This window comes from Hemiscyllium ocellatum, chromosome 4, assembly GCF_020745735.1.
Source record: "Hemiscyllium ocellatum isolate sHemOce1 chromosome 4, sHemOce1.pat.X.cur, whole genome shotgun sequence".
In the NCBI taxonomy this organism is placed as follows: Eukaryota; Metazoa; Chordata; class Chondrichthyes; order Orectolobiformes; family Hemiscylliidae; genus Hemiscyllium; species Hemiscyllium ocellatum.
The window spans coordinates 9,848,637-9,867,179 of record NC_083404.1 but is presented as its reverse complement, the minus strand read 5'-3'; the positions used below and the strand labels follow the sequence as shown (position 1 = coordinate 9,867,179).

Genomic DNA, 18,543 nt, shown 5'->3' with positions numbered 1-18,543 from the left:
TTGTAGTTTCAATGCTGCCCTCTGCAGCACAGCTCATTATTGAATTGAATTAGCTTTATTGTCACATACTCAAAATAAGTACCATGAAAAGTGTACAAGTTATTTTTTACAGTGCCATCTTAGATACAAAGATTTCTAGGGAGAGCTTCTTCAGTTACAGTTCTTAGAAAAATGGAGAAGTGAAAAGGCTATTTGCAGATTTGAGGAATAAGTTGCAAAATGGAAAAAGAAAAAAGAAAGTTCACAGCGATGGTCTTACAATCCAAGCCATGCTGGTATCTGGCTTCCAGCCTGCACTGGACTCTAGACCATGCTGGACTTCACCTCAAGGTTCACAAGGCTGGGAGATCAGTCTGGAATCACCTTGAGACGAGATCTCTACGCTCTGAGGTCATGCTGGGCCAAGGAACCGTCAGGCCGAACTGAGGGACTGCCACACCAGGCTGGGAGGACACCTCATCGTTTTTGTGCTGAGGTCAGATACTGGGAGGCACTGGGCTCAGAGGCCAGGAGGAACCGAAGTCAGATGCCGCGAGACCAAGAAGAAAGAAAGAGACAAAAGAGAGAAAAAAAGAGAACGGATGGAGTGGATGCATTCCGGCTGAAGTATCTACTGTGCCACCACTTTGGACTTACTGAGTGCAGGGGTTTAGACATGCCTTTGGTTCCAAGGGCTTAGATTATAGTTGTTTATGCTTATGACTTTCAACAGAGACCATTAGCGTGCAGGGGACAAATTCAAAGTTCACAGGCAACACAAGAACTTAGAAGCATTGTAAATCATGAGGAAGATTGTTTAAAAACTTCAAAATTAAATTGACAGCTCGATGGAGTTGATGGATGAAGTTCAGTGCAGTGAATTGTGATATGATACATGTACAAAGAACGTTGAGAGACAATATAAATTATACATAGTATTCTAAAGGGCTTTGCAGGAGTAGAGACACCTGGGTATAAATGAGCATAAGCCATTAAAGGTGACAGGAAGGGTCGAGAGCTATTAATTTTTTTTTAAAGATATTTTTATTAGAAATTTAATGTTTTGACAGATTTACAAAAATAAACAGAACTTTCAAGCACAAACATTAATATAAAAATAGATCTTAAATATATAATCATCAAAATTCAAAGGAATGATACTAAAGAAGAAAGAAAAACAATGAAACTCAGTTAACTACTAATCTAATCCACAATTATCCAGAGTGTATAGTTGAGTCACTTACATCCTTCAAACAAGAGAAAATGTTCTCTAATACACTCATAACAGTATAATAAAAAGGAAACTATTTCCAAACAATAAGAACAAAAAAAAACATGTTTGAATGGAGATCCTCCCCCTTATTCTCAGGGGGCCTTACTTCCTTTCTAAAGGTCCACCATATCCTCTCCCAAACAGTGTCCCACCCTTGACCCGGGCGCTCCTTAATAGGATTTAGATATAATACCGAGCTAGAGTTAACAGTGAGCGCCCCACCCCCACCCCTCCCCACCCATACCTGAGTATATCTGATAGCATCAATGCCACGTACAAACACACATAACTATAAAATTACAACTCCAACAGATTACAGTTAAGTATAATAACATAAAATAGCAAGGGAAGACAACCCTGCTCCCAGAAGCAAAAGTAAAGTAGAGTAAAGTATCCACTTCTCCCCACGGAGTGTGGAAGAGGCAAGCCAACATAAATTGTCTCTTACGATTTATTTAAACGAGTCTAAAAGTTCCTTAGCCTCTTCTGGTGATCTAAAATTATACTCGGATCCTTCGTGGGTAAAGCATAACGTCGCTGGGTAGCGTAAGGTGTATTGAATATTTAAGTTCCTTAGACATTTCTTCACCTCATCAAACGCCTTCCTCCTTCGTGCCAAAGCCGGGGAGAAGTCCTGAAATAACATAATCTTGGATCCTTCATGGATCATGGCTTTAGGATCCTTTCCAAGATTTCTGGAGGCATCCAGGAGTATCTGCCTCTCCCTATAACTCTGCAGCCGGAACAGGACCGGGTGTGGGCGCTGGTTTGGGCCAGATCCGCGTGCTGCGACCCGGTAGGCCCACTCCACCCTTACCCGGTCAGTTTCAGCCCCCAGGTTTAAAAGCTGGGGCAGCCATCGCTCCAGAAATGCTGCTAACTGTCCTTTCCCTTCTTGTTCAGGGAGGCCCAGAAGACGGATATTCTTTCTCCGATTTCTATTATCCAGGTCATCGATGTAGATTTCAAAGGCCCGGACTCTCTGCTCCAGAGCTCGCACCTGTTCTGCAGCTGTTTGTGCTGCAGCCTCGGAGGGCGTGGCCTTTAGCTCCGCCCCCTTCACTCGGCCCTGTAATTCCTCCAGAGCCTGGCTGTGCTTTTGTAACTTTTCTTCGAATGAGTTCCATCTCTGTCTGGATTCTGCGATGAAATTGACGAGTGTCGTTTCCAGCCTGGCGATCATCTCTTCAAGGCCTGTTTTTACATCAGCTGCAGCCGGAGGAGGAGAGGAGGGTGGGGGAGGGGTCTTTGTTTTCTGAGAGCTGCGGGATCCCTTTGGTTTACTCATTATCCACTTAATATTAAACTGCTTAAATATAATAGTAAGCAGCTAATTAAGGTTAGAATTTTTTTTGGGTGGTTTGGTAAGTGTGGTGGAGGTGAGTAACTCACTTTACCCAGGTTTTGGGAAGAGCACTGTAAACTCAGACTTGCTGAGTCGCCGCCATCTTGGATCTCTCAAGAGCTATTAATAATAGACTGCAGGAATGGGGAAGCTATGGTTTTATGTTGGACCTCAGCTGGAGTATGATGTGCAGTCTAGGCATCAGTCTATATAGGAAGAATGTGAAGATGCTGGCGAGTGTACTGAAGAGGTTTACAAGAGTATTTCAGAGATGAGACAATTCCATTCTGAGGAAAGATTGGAGAATTTGGAACTTTTTATTACTTGGAGAGGAAAAGGCTAAGAGGAGAATTGATGGTTTTCACATTGAGCCTGAACAGATTAGATGGGAAAAAACTATTCTCACTCAAAAGGATTGACAACTGGGGGCACAGTTTTGAAGTGTTGTGTAAAAGAAGCCAAAATGATGTGAGAAAATCGTTTCTCGTGCAGTGAGTTGTTAGGCTCTGAATCCATTGAATGATTATTTAAGTAGATCCAGTGCAAGGTTTCAGGAGAAAGGCCAGAGCCTGGCACTGACCTAAAATGTTCTGAGAACCAGTGCAGACACAGTAGAGCAAATTACCTCTTTCTGCACTGTAACAATTCTGTGACTCAGCATTACAGCCATGCTGGATTCCTTGTTTATAGCTGATCCATCGATGCCCCCCTTTTTTAAATAGGAAGCATTTGGTGGCAATTAGGAGAGCTTGAATGTCTTTCCTCTTCCGTTAACTGAACAAGTTTGCTGTCACCTCAACTGGGATAAAGTAATTCAGACCAGAGACCTTCTGTTTTGTGTAGCTGAGTTGCAGCTTCTCTTTACTCACCCATTTAGGGAGTCTATTTTTCTAAAGTTTCACTATCATCACCCTGGAGATTACCATCGACAAGAAAACTTGGAACAGCCACTGTGGTTACAAGAGCAGCCCCAAATACTGGGAATTTGTTGCAAACAACTCCCATCGTAACTCCCCAAAGCTTGTCCAGCACATATAAGACAGAAGTCAGGAGTAAGGTGGATTCTCACAGTTCATTCTCTGAAGGAGTGTAGCTCCACCAAAACTCAATAAGACTATGTCACTTTAAGGCAGAAATAGATAGCTCTTGGCTCTCTCATTTACAAAACATTGAGGAATGACAGACAGGAAAGTGGGTTTGAGACTACATCCTGCTCAGTTATGATCTTATTGAATGACTAAGCAGGCTTGAATCCTGCTCCTAGCTCTTATGTTCCTAGGCTCAACGCTATCCAGGATAAAGCCAGTTGGTCGTCACACAATCCGACTTAAAAGCTTCACTCGAACATCACTGGTGGTCTGTGGCAGTTATGAGCCATCTACAGTTATGTTGCAGCAACAGTTCTTCAGCTATCCCTTCCAAATTCATAACCTCAGACACCCAGAAGAATAAGGGCAGTGACGTTTGGAAATGACCCACCTGCAAGTCTCCTCCAGGTCACTTACTCATTCCAATCTGCAACTATGTAGGAACATAAGATTTAGATGTACGCCATTTGGCCCTTTGAATCTGCTCAGGCATTCCATAAGATCATGGCCAGTCTGGGTTTGGTCTCAGCTCCACTTTAATGTCTGCACCCAATTGACCCTGACTCCTTTGTCTGTCAAAACATCTATCTAGCTCAGCGTTAAATAAATTCTAAAGCCTGTGACTCCACTACTACTCAGGAAAGAGAATTCTGCTATCTAGCAAATACAGAAAAAAATGTTTCTCCTCATCTCCGTCTTAAATGTGAGACCTCTTGCTCTTAAACTATGTTCCCTAGTCTACCAAGAAGAAACGTTCTCTGGCTTTGTACCTTGTTCGTGTTTGCTCAAGGTTTTGTATGTTGAGATGACTTCTTGTCCTTTGAAACACCAGTGAATATAGGCATAACCTAGTCGGCATTTCACTGTAACAAGTCCTCTGATCTCCTAGTAAAAAATGAGGTCTGCAGATGCTGGAGATCACAGCTGCAAATGTGTTGCTGGTCAAAGCACAGCAGGCCAGGCAGCATCTCAGGAATAGAGAATTCGACGTTTCGAGCATAAGCCCTTCATCAGGAATAAGAGAGAGAGAGCCAAGCAGGCTAAGATAAAAGGTAGGGAGGAGGGACTAGGGGGAGGGGCGATGGAGGTGGGATAGGTGGAAGGAGGTCAAGGTGAGGGTGATAGGCTGGAGTGGGGTGGGGGCGGAGAGGTCAGGAAGAGGATTGCAGGTTAGGAGGGCGGTGCTGAGTTGAGGGAACCGACTGAGACAAGGTGGGGGGAGGGGAAATGAGGAAACTGGAGAAATCTGAATTCATACCTTGTGGTTGGAGGGTTCCCAGGCGGAAGATGAGGCGCTCCTCCTCCAGCCGTCGTGTAGTTGTGTTCTGCCGGTGGAGGAGTCCAAGGACCTGCATGTCCTCGGTGGAGTGGGAGGGAGAGTTAAAGTGTTGAGCCACGGGGTGATTGGGTTGGTTGGTTCGGGCGGCCCGGAGGTGTTCTCTGAAGCGTTCCGCAAGTAAGCGGCCTGTCTCACCAATATAGAGGAGGCCACATCGGGTGCAGCGGATGCAATAGATGATGTGTGTGGAGGTACAGGTGAACTTGTGGCGGATATGGAAGGATCCCTTGGGGCCTTGGAGGGAAGTGAGTGTGGAGGTGTGGGCACAAGTTTTACATTTCCTGCGGTTGCAGGGGAAGGTGCCGGGGGTGGAGGTTGGGTTGGTGGGGGGTGTGGATCTGACGAGGGAGTCACGAAGGGAGTGGTCCTTGCGGAACGCTGATAGGGGAGGAGAGGGAAATATATCCTTGGTGGTGGGGTCCGTTTGGAGGTGGCGGAAATGGCGGCGGATGATATGTTGTATGCGGAGGTTGGTGGGGTGGTAGGTGAGAACCAGTGGGGTTCTGTCTTGGTGGTGGTTGGAGGAGCGGGGCTCAAGGGCGGAGGAGCGGGAAGTGGAGGAGATGCGGTGGAGGGCATCGTCGATCACATCTGGGGGGAATCTGCGGTCCTTGAAGAAGGAGGCCATCTGGGCTGTGCGGTGTTGGAATTGGTCCTCCTGGGAGCAGATGCGGCGGAGACGAAGGAATTGGGAATATGGGATGGCGTTTTTACAGGGGGCAGGGTGGGAGGAGGTGTAGTCCAGGTAGCTGTGGGAGTCAGTCGGTTTATAATAGATGTCTGTGTTGAGTCGGTCGCCCGAGATAGAAATGGAAAGGTCTAGGAAGGGGAGGGAGGAGTCTGAGACAGTCCAGGTGAATTTCAGGTCGGGATGGAAGGTGTTAGTAAAGTTGATGAACTGTTCAACCTCCTCGTGGGAGCACGAGGCAGCGCCGATACAGTCATCGATGTAGCGGAGGAAAAGGTGGGGGGTGGTGCCAGTGTAGTTGCGGAAGATGGACTGTTCCACATATCCTACGAAGAGGCAGGCATAGCTGGGGCCCATGCGGGTGCCCATGGCAACTCCTTTAGTTTGGAGGAAGTGGGAGGATTGAAAAGAGAAGTTCCTCACCCTGAATAACTTCTCTTTTCAATCCTCCCACTTCCTCCAAACTAAAGGAGTTGCCATGAACTGGTCCTCACCCTGAATAACTTCTCTTTTCAATCCTCCCACTTCCTCCAAACTAAAGGAGTTGCCATGGGCACCCGCATGGGCCCCAGCTATGCCTGCCTCTTCGTAGGATATGTGGAACAGTCCATCTTCCGCAACTACACTGGCACCACCCCCCACCTTTTCCTCCGCTACATCGATGACTGTATCGGCGCTGCCTCGTGCTCCCACGAGGAGGTTGAACAGTTCATCAACTTTACTAACACCTTCCATCCCGACCTGAAATTCACCTGGACTGTCTCAGACTCCTCCCTCCCCTTCCTAGACCTTTCCATTTCTATCTCGGGCGACCGACTCAACACAGACATCTATTATAAACCGACTGACTCCCACAGCTACCTGGACTACACCTCCTCCCACCCTGCCCCCTGTAAAAACGCCATCCCATATTCCCAATTCCTTCGTCTCCGCCGCATCTGCTCCCAGGAGGACCAATTCCAACACCGCACAGCCCAGATGGCCTCCTTCTTCAAGGACCGCAGATTCCCCCCAGATGTGATCGACGATGCCCTCCACCGCATCTCCTCCACTTCCCGCTCCTCCAACCGCCACCAAGACAGAACCCCACTGGTTCTCACCTACCACCCCACCAACCTCCGCATACAACATATCATCCGCCGCCATTTCCGCCACCTCCAAACGGACCCCACCACCAAGGATATATTTCCCTCCCCTCCCCTATCAGCGTTCCGCAAGGACCACTCCCTTCGTGACTCCCTTGTCAGATCCACACCCCCCACCAACCCAACCTCCACCCCCGGCACCTTCCCCTGCAACCGCAGGAAATGTAAAACTTGCGCCCACACCTCCACACTCACTTCCCTCCAAGGCCCCAAGGGATCCTTCCATATCCGCCACAAGTTCACCTGTACCTCCACACACATCATCTATTGCATCCGCTGCACCCGATGTGGCCTCCTCTATATTGGTGAGACAGGCCGCTTACTTGCGGAACGCTTCAGAGAACACCTCCGGGCCGCCCGAACCAACCAACCCAATCACCCCGTGGCTCAACACTTTAACTCTCCCTCCCACTCCACCGAGGACATGCAGGTCCTTGGACTCCTCCACCGGCAGAACACAACTACACGACGGCTGGAGGAGGAGCGCCTCATCTTCCGCCTGGGAACCCTCCAACCACAAGGTATGAATTCAGATTTCTCCAGTTTCCTCATTTCCCCTCCCCCCACCTTGTCTCAGTCGGTTCCCTCAACTCAGCACCGCCCTCCTAACCTGCAATCCTCTTCCTGACCTCTCCGCCCCCACCCCACTCCAGCCTATCACCCTCACCTTGACCTCCTTCCACCTATCCCACCTCCATCGCCCCTCCCCCTAGTCCCTCCTCCCTACCTTTTATCTTAGCCTGCTTGGCTCTCTCTCTCTCATTCCTGATGAAGGGCTTATGCTCGAAACGTCGAATTCTCTATTCCTGAGATGCTGCCTGGCCTGCTGTGCTTTGACCAGCAACACATTTGCACCTCTGATCTCCTAACCTATCTTGGTCAACAGCGCTCACTGGCTTTAAGGTTTCCTACAAAGAAGCATCATATTGACACTCGTTGACCATACTATCACGTAACGTAATTGTAGCTTACATAATAGACAAAAGGGTTGTACATCCTTTAGAAATGAGGAAATTTGGATGAGGAAATTGAGGGGCCAAAGCAAATTCTAATCTGGATAAATTGATAAACTTACTGGGTGCATGTCTTTTGCTTAAGATTATTGCTGCAAGCATAATTTTAATTTACAATTTCTGTTCATTTTAGTTTGTCCAAACACAATGGAACAATAATGTCATAATATCAAATGCAAAATATGAAAGAAAATTTTATAAGGGAGATTAGTTTCCGAAGCATTACATTTTTGCTGACCAGTGGCAAGACTGCAAGAGGCAAAATGTGATGTTGGACGACTCGTAGCTGAGACTGGAGTCATAGAGATGTACAGTACAGAAAAAGACCCTTCGGTCCAACCTGTCCATGACGATCAGATATCCCAACCCAATCTAGTCCCACCTGCCAGCATCTGGCCTATATCCCTCCAAATGCTTCCTATTCATATACCCATCCAGATGCCTTTTAAATGTTACAATTGTACTAGTCTCCCCCACTTCCTCTGGCAGCTTATTCCATACATGTACCACCCTCTGTGTGGAAAATATTACCCCTTAGGTCTCTTTTATATCTTTCCCCTCTCACCCTAACTGTGTGCCCTCTGGTTCTGGACTCCCCCACCCCAGGGAAAAGACTTTGTCTATTTATCCTATCCATGCCCCTCACGATTTTATAAACCTCTATAAGGTCACTCCTCAGCCTCCAAAAACAGCCCCAGCCTATTCAACCTCTCCCTATAGCTCAAATCTTCCAACCTTGGCAACATTCTTGTAAATCTTTTCTGAACCCTTTCAAGTTTCACAACATCTTTCCGATAGGAAGGAGACCAGAATTGCACGCAATATTCCAACAGTGGCCTAACCAATGTCGTGTACAGCCGCAACATGACCTCCCAACTCCTGTACTCAATGCTCTGACCAATAAAGGAAAGCATACCAAATGCCGCCTTCAGAGGGAGCATTTTGGGTAATCCAAGATGGAGGACGGGAAACGGTCCCAGCTGGAACAGGCTGTTCCTTTTTTTTGAGGTATTTTAGGTGTTGGAGGTGATTTCCTTGAATTCCAGGAGCAGCAATTACTGTTTATATGCTGTTGCATTGTTTTGTTTTGGACTAGTTTGAATGAATGTAGGAAAGAAACATTATGTCTCCTCAGAATTAACAAAATTATTATATTTTGCTTTCCAACCAAATTTAGTTCAGGTTTATAGTAAAGGTTTTATTTGATGATAACGGATAATGTAGAATCCTAGGACACTTGAACTTTGTGTTTTGCCTACTTAATGTTCTCAAATAGTGTAGGTTTTTTGTGTGTGTTGAATGGCTTGCATGCTTGTGTTCTGTGCATTAGTTTTATGACAAAGTCAAAAAAAAATACAGCATATTGTTTTGTATTAAATTGGCACTTGTCAATATTTTATTTAAGAGATTTTATTCTTTTAGATTTCAGGTGAAATTTTTCTATATTGCGCAGTTGGCTTATTGGCTTCATGCTTTGCCAGAACTTTATTTCCAGAAAACCCGGAAGGTGAGCATGAGGACACTTGTTTTTCAAGCTGCAGGTGGGAGCAATGAGTGCTTTAACAAGGAAGGTTGAGGTAACGAGTGAATTTGCTGTCCCAGTGAAGAGTTACGTGTAGCAGAAACGTTGTAGACTTAATTTCCTATCGACAGTAATGGCTAATAAAATTCCATGGCTGATGGGTCATTGTAAAACTACCTCTAAGTCTACATTGTAGAAACAAACTCCTTTGTAGCTGAAATAGCAAGACTACTGCTTGACATAGTTATATAGACAAGAAGCATCGGGTTTAAGCTGCCGGTCTGTCACTTCTGTACGGTTTGCAGATAAAGTTTGTCTTTGTGTTTCTGGGCTACGGAGGGGAACAGAACCCATCAAAGTGAATGTGACCTCTGACCATTTGCTGACGACATTTCAAGTTCCTGGTTCCACCAGGAGCAACAGAGATGTCAAACCAATCAGAATGGAAGTTCTTAAGTCCTGTCAGTACCACCAGGAGCACTGGCCATGGCAGGTACTTCAGGAGGCCTACAGATGAAGATGTGTTTCTGTATTCTGTGTTCCTTCGGGTCAGTCAGATAAGTCCAGGAAAGGATGGGAAGGGGGCTCATTATGAAGGATGTGGCTCTGTCTTCCCACAGATTCCTCCTTTCTTGCCTATGAATGCCTGAGAAGAACAGACACCCACCCACAAAAGGCCATAAGCGCTCACCAGGGTTGACCTAGTTTCCCCACATGGTGTGGTTGCTGTCTGTAATTATTGAATATCAGCAGCGGTGGAAAGAGGCCATTAAGTGAACACTTAACACTGTCAATTGGTTTCTGGACAGAAAATTTGTCCTCTTCACCACCACCTCTGGATTTAATTGGACAGACAGGCAAGCAGTACAGTCTCTAACGCACACCTTCCTTTCATATAACTCGCAACCTACCAGCCTAGTTGCAGCAGAAGACTTAAATTCCATCCAAACAGTGGCCAATTGTGAAAGGTATGAGAGCAGAAATAACACTTATGGAACCATCCACCAGTAAAACTTCAGAAGAAAAGAAACTGAGTAGAAGCAGCTTTTACTACCTGTAAGAAGAGAAAGCCTTTTACGACACTTTATGCATGTCCTTTCTCCTGTAAAGACCGGTTTCCTTGTGCATTTTTTGAGTTGGACTTAAGTAGCTGTGTTGGCAGGTTGTCACTGATATTTAAAAGAGCTAAATGGATAGCATACTAATGTACTATGGCCTTGTTACTAAGATAAATCGAGAGGTTTATTGCAAATTGTTGATTAAATGTTTTGCAGAAATGGTGCTTAGTAGTGATAGGTCACATTTCAACAAAATTATTTCTTTATATACAAATTAAGAATTACGCTGTTGGTGTTTTATGATTTTTAATTATTTCTGTTTTTAGGAAGATATTCCCCGACAGCTTGTGTATACCAGTTTGTATATTTTCCACATTGCTGGAGCTTATCTGTTAAAGTAAGTTTTTATTTTTAAATTGGTATGATTATGTCACCTAGTTTCATTTATTTTTATTTCCGAAGACATCTTGCAGACATCCCTCTATCTATGATGCTAAGTGTAGCAGTTGAATTTTATGCATTTGTATTCTTTTTCAAAAACCTTCAATTCTTGCATTGCATAACCGCGAGATTAGGAATTTGCTGTACTGTTGAATTTGTTGCTAATGTACAGATGAAATACACTTGCATTGTATATACTGTATTAGTAACTGAGAATCAGGTTCTTCAGGCTGTTTGGAACATTGGTTAGGCCACTGTTGGAATATTGTGTGCAATTCTGGTCTCCTTCCCATCGGAAAGATGTTGTGAGATTTGAAAGGGTTCAGAAAAGATTTACAAGGATGTTGCCAAGGTTGGAGGTTTTGAGCTATAGGCAGAGGCTGAACAGGCTGGGGCTGTTTTCCCTGGAGCGTTGGAGGCTGAGGGGTGACCTTATCGAGGTTTACAAAATCATGAGGGGCATGGATAGGATAAATAGACAAAAAGTATTTTCCCTGGGGTCAGGGAGTCCAGAACTAGAGGGCATAGGTTTAGGGTGAGAGGGGAAAGATATAAAAGAGACCTAAGGGGCAACTTTTTCACGCAGAGGGTGTTACGTGTATGGAATGAGCTGCCAGAGGAAGTGGTGGAGGCTGGTACAGTTGGAACATTGAAGAGGCATTTGGATGGGTATATGAATAGAAATGGTTTGAAGGGATATAGGCCTGGTGCTGGCAGGTGGGACTAGATTGGGTTGGGATATCTGGTCGGCATGGACGGGTTGGACCGAAGGATCTGTTTCCATGCTGTACATCTGTGACTCTACAAAATGTTGATCTTTTTAACCTTTGCTGTGAATAGAGTAATGTCTCAGCAAAACTTATAGGTGCTATTACCTACTAATATAACACAGATTTTACTGAATGATTTTACCATTTTCTTTCCAGCCTGAACCGTTTTGGCCTGGTACTTATGGTGTTGCATTATTTTGTGGAACTTTTGTTTCATGTTTCTCGTCTGTTTTACTTCAATAATGAAAAGAATGAAAGGGGGTGAGTATATCTAGAATTTCCAGTTGCTTAAGTGCCTGATTAATGGATAGGTCTCACAAACATGTAAGTCTTTCAGTGTTATCCAGATATTCAAAATGCGAATCTTGAAGCTCTCTTCCTTGGATCAAAAGTTTATATGTAAATTTATATGCAAATGTTGGCCATTATTTGCTGCAGCTTTACTTTGAAAGTTAACTGGGTTGTGGACAATTTGTGGCATCTTCACTAATACACTTGAACATTAACCGTAGGTCTTCATTTGTTTCTAATTTGTCCTTCAGTATTATTATTTATATTGGAATATAGAATTCCAAAAGCATTGTCAGGTTCCTGATTTGATAATTTATAAAAAGAGCCATTGGAGGTGGTGGCAAAAGCATTGGAGTTTGCAAGTATCACAGTTGTACCTAATCCCTTCACCAGTTGAAAGCCATGCAAGTCATTCTGTAATAGGCAATACAAACATTTTGCCACAGGCTTGACTGGACAGAAGTTCAAAACACACACAGTCAGGCATGGTGTAAAGGGCCTTGTGAGGCAGCCGTGGTTTAGTAAGGAATTGGAGTCCCTTGTGAAAGGGAAGAAGGCGGCATATGTAAAGATGAGGCGTGAAGGTTCAGTAGGGGCGATTGAGAGTTATAAGGTAGCCAGGAAGGAGCTAAAGAGGGAGCTAAGAGAAGCGAGAAGGGGACATGAAAAGTCTTTAGCTGGTAGGATTAGGGAAAACCCAAAGGCTTTCTATAGGTATGTCAAGAATAAAAGGATGACTAGGGTAGGTATCGGTCCAGTCAAGGATAGTAGTGGGAAGTTGTGTGTGGAGGCGGAGGAGATTGGAGAGACATTAAATCATTACTTTTCATCAGTATTCACTCAGGAACAGGACACTGTTGCTGATGTGAATATGGAATCACAAATAATTAGAATGGATGCCCTGGAAATATGCAGGGAAGAGGTTTTGGGAATATTGGAAAGGATGAATATAGATAAGTCTCCTGGGCCTGATGGCATTTACCCCAGGATCCTATGGGAAGCTAGGGAGGAGATAGCAGAGCCATTGGCCTGGATTTTTATGTCGTCATTGTCAACGGGAATAGTACCAGAGGACTGGAGGATAGCGAATGTGGTCCCATTGTTCAAGAAAGGGAGTAGGGATAGCCCTAGTAACTATAGGCCAGTGAGTCTGACTTCAGTAGTGGGCAAAGTCTTAGAGAGAATGGTAAGGGATAAGATTTATGAACATCTGGGTAGGAATAACGTGATCAGGGATAGCCAGCATGGTTTTGTGAAGGGCAGGTCGTGCCTCACAAACCTTATTGAGTTCTTTGAGAAGGTGACTAAGGAAGTGGATGAGGGTAAAGCAGTAGATGTTGTGTATATGGATTTTAGTAAGGCGTTCGATAAGGTTCCCCATGGTAGGCTAATGCTAAAACTTCGGAGGTATGGCATTGAGGATACATTAGAGGTTTGGATTAGGAATTGGCTGGCTGGAAGGAGACAGAGGGTAGTAGTTGATGGATTATGTTCATCTTGGAGCGCAGTTACTAGCGGTGTACCACAAGGATCTGTTTTGGGACCATTGCTTTTTGTTATCTTTATAAATGATCTAGAGGAAGGACTTGAAAGCTGGGTAAGCAAGTTTGCGGATGACACAAAAGTCGGTGGAGTTGTGGATAGTGAGGAAGGAAGTGGTAGGTTACAGCGGGATATAGATAAGTTGCAGAGCTGGGCGGAAATGTGGCAAATGGAATTCAATGTAGCTAAGTGCGAAGTCGTTCACTTTGGTAGGAATAATAAGATGATGGATTACTGGGCTAATGGTAGGCTACTTGGTAGTGTGGATGAGCAGAGGGATCTTGGTGTCCATGTACACAGATCTCTGAAAGTTGCCACCCAGGTAAATAGTGCTGTGAGGAAGGCATATGGTGTACTGGGCTTTATTGGCAGAGGAATTGAGTTCCGGAGTCCCGAGGTCATGTTGCAGTTGTATAAGACTCTGGTGAGGCCTCATCTGGAGTATTGTGTGCAGTTTTGGTCGCCATACTATAGGAAGGATGTGGAAGCTTTAGAACGAGTGCAGAGGAGGTTTACCAGGATGTTGCCTGGAATGGTAGGAAAATCTTATGAGGAAAGGCTGAGGCACTTGGGGCTGTTCTCATTGGAGAAGAGAAGGTTTAGGGGAGATCTGATAGAAGTGTATAAGATGATTAGGGGTTTAGATAGGATAGATACTAAGAACCTTTTACCGCTAATGGAGTCAGGTGTTACTAGGGGACATAGCTTTAAATTAAGGGGTGGTAGGTATAGGACAGATGTTAGGGGTAGATTCTTCACACAGCGGGTTGTGAGTTCATGGAATGCCCTGCCCGTATCAGTGGTGAACTCTCCTTCTTTATGGTCATTTAAGCGGGCATTGGATAGGCATTTGGAAGTTATTGGGCTAGTATAGGTTAGGTAGGATTCGGTCGGCGCAACATCGAGGGCCGAAGGGCCTGTACTGCGCTGTATCCTTCTATGTTCTATGTTCTATGTACACCCTTAACTCTTGGTGTAGAGACCGAGGTGATTTATCTGTAGCAGTAAACACCAATTTAACTTGCCCCCATTATATAGAACATTAAAATTATGGCTCAAAGCAATTTGGGATGAGTTTTTTGAGACATCAGTCATAGTGCAGTTGCTTTAGTTTTTATTCTGTTTTGTCACCCAATCAATAACACCAGCATATTTAGTAAACAAAGTCCAAAGACATGATTGTGATTCTGCTTCAAACATTATGAGAACAGGCCATTGAAAGAGAACAGGAGCAACATTAGTCTATAAAATTAATTAATTGTAGAGGATGAAAACTTTCAGAAAAAAAATTGAGTTTTGCTACTTAATACCTCTTTTGGCAATTAGGATCACATACTACCTGCAGATGACTTACATGCACTCTCTCGAATGCCTAATTGTAATACATTTGTAAGAAGTGGTAAACTGCATTTGGTCAGATCTGAATGTCGGATACCCTTACTTAATCATTGCACATTGCACAGGCAATTACCTGAGTTACAGGAAATGATTTTAAATGATAGTTGTTTCCTTTGTCATACTGATCATTGCTTTAGTTCTTTATGAATTATTGTTGCTAGACAAGGTCAGTGTTAATTTTTGAATGCCATATGATTAATGTCATAAATTCGTGTTGTCTATTGTCCACTTTGACTGGATAGCTGTTTGTTATCTAGGAGTCTAATTTTCTACAATTACAGTAGGATTCAAATTTATGTCCAGGTTGAAAGGGAGCAGAGTGTGTCTAAGATTATGATTTTAAACCTAATAAAAAGATAACAATATGGGAATGAAAGCTGAAGTAGCGAAGTAAACTAGTCCACTAGGCTAAGGAATGCAATTGCAGGCATTTAAGGTGATATTTCAGAATATCCAGAATAAGCTTATTCCTAGCATAAGGAAAAATACTGACTAGGAGTGGCAGATAGTTAAAACCAAGTATTAGCATATAACTTAGAAGAAGGTGCTTGGAAGTTCAGAATTTGGTCAGAATGTAATGGCAGCAAATAACTAAAAGGTTAATCAGGAGGAAGCAACTTGAATATGAGAGGAAAGTAACTAGGAATGTGAAGACAGGTGGCAAAACTTCCTATCAGTTCTTTTTAAAAAAAAGTAATTGATGTGAGTGGTGGTCCTGTGGAAATAGAGAACAATTAGATGATACAGAAATGGTGAATGGAACAAACATATTTTGCTTGTGACTTCACTATAGAGCAAGTAGAAATAATTCTATAATACCTGTGACATAGGACATGTAAAGGAGAGCAAACTTCATTAAAATATGATCACATGGGAAGCAGTGTTAGGTAAACTGTGAGCTGACAAGCCTGCAGGTTCAAATGGACTTCATCCTAGGGTCTTAAAAGAGATGGATAATGAGATATTAGATGTGTGGTGTTAATTTTGCAAATTTCACTGATTTCAAGAAAGGTTCCATTGGACTGGAAAGTAACAAAATAATCCTCCAATCAAGAAGGGAACGAGGCAGGACCTGACCAGTCAGGGCCAGTTAGCTGAACATCATCTATCATGGGAAGGTTGGTTGAATCAGTCAGGAGAGAGATTATGTGCACATTTAGGAAAGCTCAGTGTATTTGGTAAGCATCAGCATGGTTCTGTGAATATGAAATAATGTTTAACTGATTAATTGGAGTTCTTTGGAGGAGCAACATACTGTGGGTAAAGGAGAATCTGAACTCTGATTTCCAGAAGACATTTGATAAGGTGCCACATCAAAACTTTATTGAGAGAACTGAAAGTGAATGGTATATGGGCTAACATTGGCATGGATAGAAAATTAGCTAGCAGATTGGCAGAATGTGACAAGTGGAATCATGTAGTGGTCTACTGGCACCTCAACAGTTTCCAGCAGTAACTTGGAAGACATGAGCAAAGGCATGGTAGCTAAATTTGTATATGACTCAGAGAGAGGAAAATATGTTGTAAAGAACATATAAGGAGGTTGAAGATGGATATGAATAGATTGAATGAATGGTCAGAAATCTGTTAGATGATGTGTAATGTGAGATAATTGTGAGGTTGCTAACTTTGGCAGGAAGAGCAAAAAAGCAGAACAGCGTTTCCTGTAATTTTTTTTATTTTTGTTGCTGCATGGAACTTGATCAGTGCACAGCCCACCTCGGTGGCCAGGTACATAAGAGGTAGTGTTGATGCAGAGCATTTCTTAAACTGAGTTTAAACGTTGTGCCACTGTTTAAGAAGGGTGGTAAGGACAAGCCAAAGAACTATAGGCCAGTGAGCCTGATGTCAGTGGTGGGTAAGTTGTTGGAGGGAATCCTGAGGGACAGGATGTACATGTATTTGGAAAGGTAAGGACTGATTAGGGATAGTCAACGTGGCTTTGTGCGTGGGAAATCATGTCTCACAAACTTGATTCAGTTTTTTGAGGAAGTAACAAAGAGGATTGATAAGGGCAGACTGGTAAATGTGATCTATGTGGACTTCAATAAGGCATTTGACAAGGTTCGCCATGCGAGACTGGTTAGCAAGGTTAGATCTCATGGAATACAGGGAGAACTAGCCATTTGGAAACAGAAATGGCTCAAAGGTAGAAGACAGAGGGTGGTGGTGGGGGGGTTGTTTTTCAGACTGGAGGACTGTGAGCAGTGGGGTGCCACAAGGATTGGTGCTGGGCCCTCTACTTATTGTCATTTACATAAATTATTTGGATGCGAGCATAAGAGGTACAGTTAGTAAGTTTGCAGATGACACCAAAATTGGAGGGGTAGTGGACAATGAAGAGGGTTACCTCAGATTACAACAGGATCTTGACCAGATGGGCCAGTGGGCTTAAAAGTGGCAGATGGAGTTTAATTCAGATAAATGCGAGGTGCTGCATTTTGGGAAAGCAAATCTTAGCTGGACTTGTACACTTAATGGTAAGGTCCCAGCGAGTGTTGCTGAATACAGATATCTTGAAGTGCAGGTTCATAGCTCCTTGAAAGTGGAGTCGCAGGTAGATAGGATAGTGAAGAAGGTGTTTGGTATGCTTTCCTTTATTGGTCAGAGTACTGAGTACAGGAGTTGGGAGGTCATGTTGCGGCTGTACAGACCATTGGTTCAGCCACTGTTGGAATATTGTGTGCAATTCTGGTCGTCGTCTTATCGGAAGAATGTTGTGAAACTTGAAAGGGTCAGAAAAGATTTACAAGGATGTTGCCAGGTTGGAGGATTTGAGCTATATGGAGAGGCTGAACAGGTTGGGGATGTTTTCCCTGGAGCATCGGAGGCTGAGGGGTGACCTTGTAGAGATTTACAAAATTGAGTGGCATGGATAGGGTAAATAGGCAAAGTCTTTTCCCTGGGGTTGGGGAGTCCAGAACTAGAGGGCATACAGTTAGGGTAAGAGCCGAAAGATATGAGACATTAGGGGCAACATTTACCACACAGAGCGTGGTATGTGTATGGAATGAGCTGCCAGAGGCAGTGGTGGAGGCTGGTACAATTGCAACATTTAATAGGCATTTGGATGGGTTTATGAATAGGAAGGGTTTGGAGATATGTGGGCTGGGTGCTGGCAGGTGGGACTAGATTGGGTTGGGATATCTGGTCGTTATGGACGGGTTTGACTGAAGGGTCTGTTTCCATGCTGTACATCTCTATGACTCTGAGTGCAGAATTCTGAGGTGCAGAGGGATTTAGATGTTCTAGCTTGTGGGTCACAAAGTATGACTGTCATACCCAATTGAGAAAGCTAATAGGATGCAATTCTTTCTTACAAGAAGAAATGGATGTTAAAGTGATATTGTTCTTAATATTAATTTTCACTGATTTAATCCTAGATTCACCCTTTGGGCTTTCTTGTTTGTCGTGGCACGACTGCTTACCCTATCTCTTTCTGTCCTCACATTTGGATTTGGCCTTGCTGGAGCTCAAAATCAAAGTTTGGATTTAACCACCGGAAACTTTAATATCTTGGCTGTGAGGTAAACAATCTTAAATCCATTGGTGCTGAAAGGTATGGTTTTGGGGTCAGGAAAGAACAATATGTTTTAAGGTCACTTGTGACATTGCATTTGTGGATAATTTTAAACTCTGACACCCCAAAAA

The 18,543-nt window shown here is 43.9% G+C and overlaps 1 protein-coding gene across 1 annotated transcript in view; it reads left to right on the top strand.

The window, feature by feature from the left end:
- The window catches only part of tram1 (translocation associated membrane protein 1), a 38,176-nt gene that overhangs the window by 14,062 nt on the left and 5,571 nt on the right, over positions 1 to 18,543 (top strand). The window contains exons 6-9 of the mRNA XM_060822737.1: positions 9,293 to 9,377; positions 10,777 to 10,847; positions 11,818 to 11,922; positions 18,276 to 18,419. Of these exons, the coding sequence (XP_060678720.1) occupies positions 9,293 to 9,377; positions 10,777 to 10,847; positions 11,818 to 11,922; positions 18,276 to 18,419 (405 nt within the window). The remainder of the gene's footprint in view (positions 1 to 9,292; positions 9,378 to 10,776; positions 10,848 to 11,817; positions 11,923 to 18,275; positions 18,420 to 18,543) is intronic.